General features: G+C 46.3%; 1 protein-coding gene across 1 annotated transcript; it reads left to right on the forward strand.

The window, feature by feature from the left end:
* The first annotated feature begins 222 nt into the window (after window positions 1-222).
* LOC112711783 (late embryogenesis abundant protein D-34) lies at window positions 223-1,360 on the forward strand. Its single transcript, XM_025764498.2, has 2 exons — window positions 223-580; window positions 672-1,360. Exons 1-2 carry the CDS (start codon window positions 260-262, stop codon window positions 1,119-1,121), a joined length of 771 nt encoding a protein of 256 aa, XP_025620283.1. The 5' UTR covers window positions 223-259; the 3' UTR covers window positions 1,122-1,360.
* Window positions 1,361-1,688: the final 328 nt, after the last annotated feature.

Raw genomic sequence — 1,688 nt, forward strand, 5'->3', positions numbered from 1 at the left:
TTTGTCAGTGTAAATGGTATTGTGCATATATATCCTCTTCTGGAATTCAGTCTTGAAAAAATTAGAACACCAATGCTAGATGGGTGCCAGAAGAGTATGCCACGTTCTATTAGCATACCACTCTAATGGATGACAGGTGTCATACTCTGCCACGTGTACTCCCCTTTCCACCTCTTGACCTCCGTCAAAACCTATATATATACTTATTCTGCAAATTGCATGCATATAATATAAGCTTGAAGCTACTTTAGTGAAAACAATGAGCCAGGAACAGCAAAGGCGCCCCGAAGAATCTGACCCCATCAAATACGGCGACGTTTTCAATGTCTCCGGCGAACTCGCGGAGAAGCCTGTCAAACCCGAAGACGCCGCCATGATGCAGAGCGCTGAGACCCGCGTTCTCGGCAAGACCCAGCCAGGAGGAGCAGCAGCAACCATGCAATCCGCCGCCACCCTGAACGAGCAGGCTGGCCTCGTCGGACACCATGATGTCAACGAGGTCGCCGGAGACCGCGGTGTCACCGTCACTGATATGCAAGCCCCCGGAAGACGCATTGTAACCGAATCAGTTGGTGGACAGGTTCTGTTCTTATCTTTAATTATTTTCTCTCCTCATCTCGATTTCAACTTATGTTGTTATATCTATGTCTTTTTTTCCATGCGATTTTAAGGTTGTCGGGCAGTATGTTGAGCCGACACCGGTTCAGTCTAGCCGGGCCAGCGCGGTTCGAGAGAGTGCAATAACCATAGGGGAGGCGCTGGAGGCTACCGCGCAGACGGTGGGGAGCAAGCCGGTGGAGCAGAGTGATGCTGCCGCAATACAAGCGGCTGAGGTGAGGGCAACCGGGAGCAATGTAATCCAGCCGGGAGGTTTGGCTGCCATGGCTCAGTCGGCGGTGGCTTTCAATGCTGGGTGCCGGAATCCCCAAGATAAGATCAAGCTGGCCGACATCCTGACCGGCGCCACTGCGAAGCTGCCGGCTGACAAGGCTGCTACGCACCAGGATGCTGAAGGAGTTGCGAGTGCGGAGGCAAGGAACAACACCGGTGGAACCACCCCTGGTGGCGTTTCGGCTTCTGTGGCTGCAGCTGCTCGGCTCAATGAGAAAGTTAATGTGTAATATAATACAAGGATATATGAAGTTGGGGTTGGTAATGGTATAGTACTCGTTTCTAGTACTCTTTCTGTGTATATGTATTATGCTATGTTTTGGGTTTTATAGGTACTTTCAAGCATCAGACTAAATATATTTTTGTTTGTTTGTTAGCTAGAGAGCTTTTGTGATCATATATGATCATATCATGTCTGTGTAGTAGTCACATGTTGCTTGCTTAATATCTAATCAACTATTTGCCTCTACTATTGGCCAAGGTCATAGTTTTCTTTTTCTTGTTCTTTTTTCCTCAATTGAACCATTGTGAAAAAGCCCAAGCAACATTGACACTCAGCTACCTAAGAAGGGCTCAATCCAATAGGCCTAGTAATCAAACCTTATTGCAGGTCCATGAGATTGAGAAGGAAAAATAAACAGGCTGAGAAGGCATCACATGAATGATGCCTTAAATCCTTTGTAATTTTCCAAACGAGAAGATTTGACCTGCAGTTAGCAACTTGATAAACAATGAATTATGTTATTGATAAGTCACTGAATTGTAATGCAAACATTACATTATGTTTAAGTATTCAA

Source organism: Arachis hypogaea, chromosome 9, assembly GCF_003086295.3.
Source record: "Arachis hypogaea cultivar Tifrunner chromosome 9, arahy.Tifrunner.gnm2.J5K5, whole genome shotgun sequence".
NCBI lineage: Eukaryota > Viridiplantae > Streptophyta > Magnoliopsida > Fabales > Fabaceae > Arachis > Arachis hypogaea.

Bases quoted from the DNA above. Each gene is read 5' to 3' on its own strand.
- LOC112711783 (XM_025764498.2), top strand. From the start codon at position 260: ATGAGCCAGGAACAGCAAAGGCGCCCCGAAGAATCTGACCCCATCAAA. The intron at 581-671 runs GTTCTGTTCTTA...TGCGATTTTAAG, and splicing joins CCGAATCAGTTGGTGGACAG to GTTGTCGGGCAGTATGTTGA.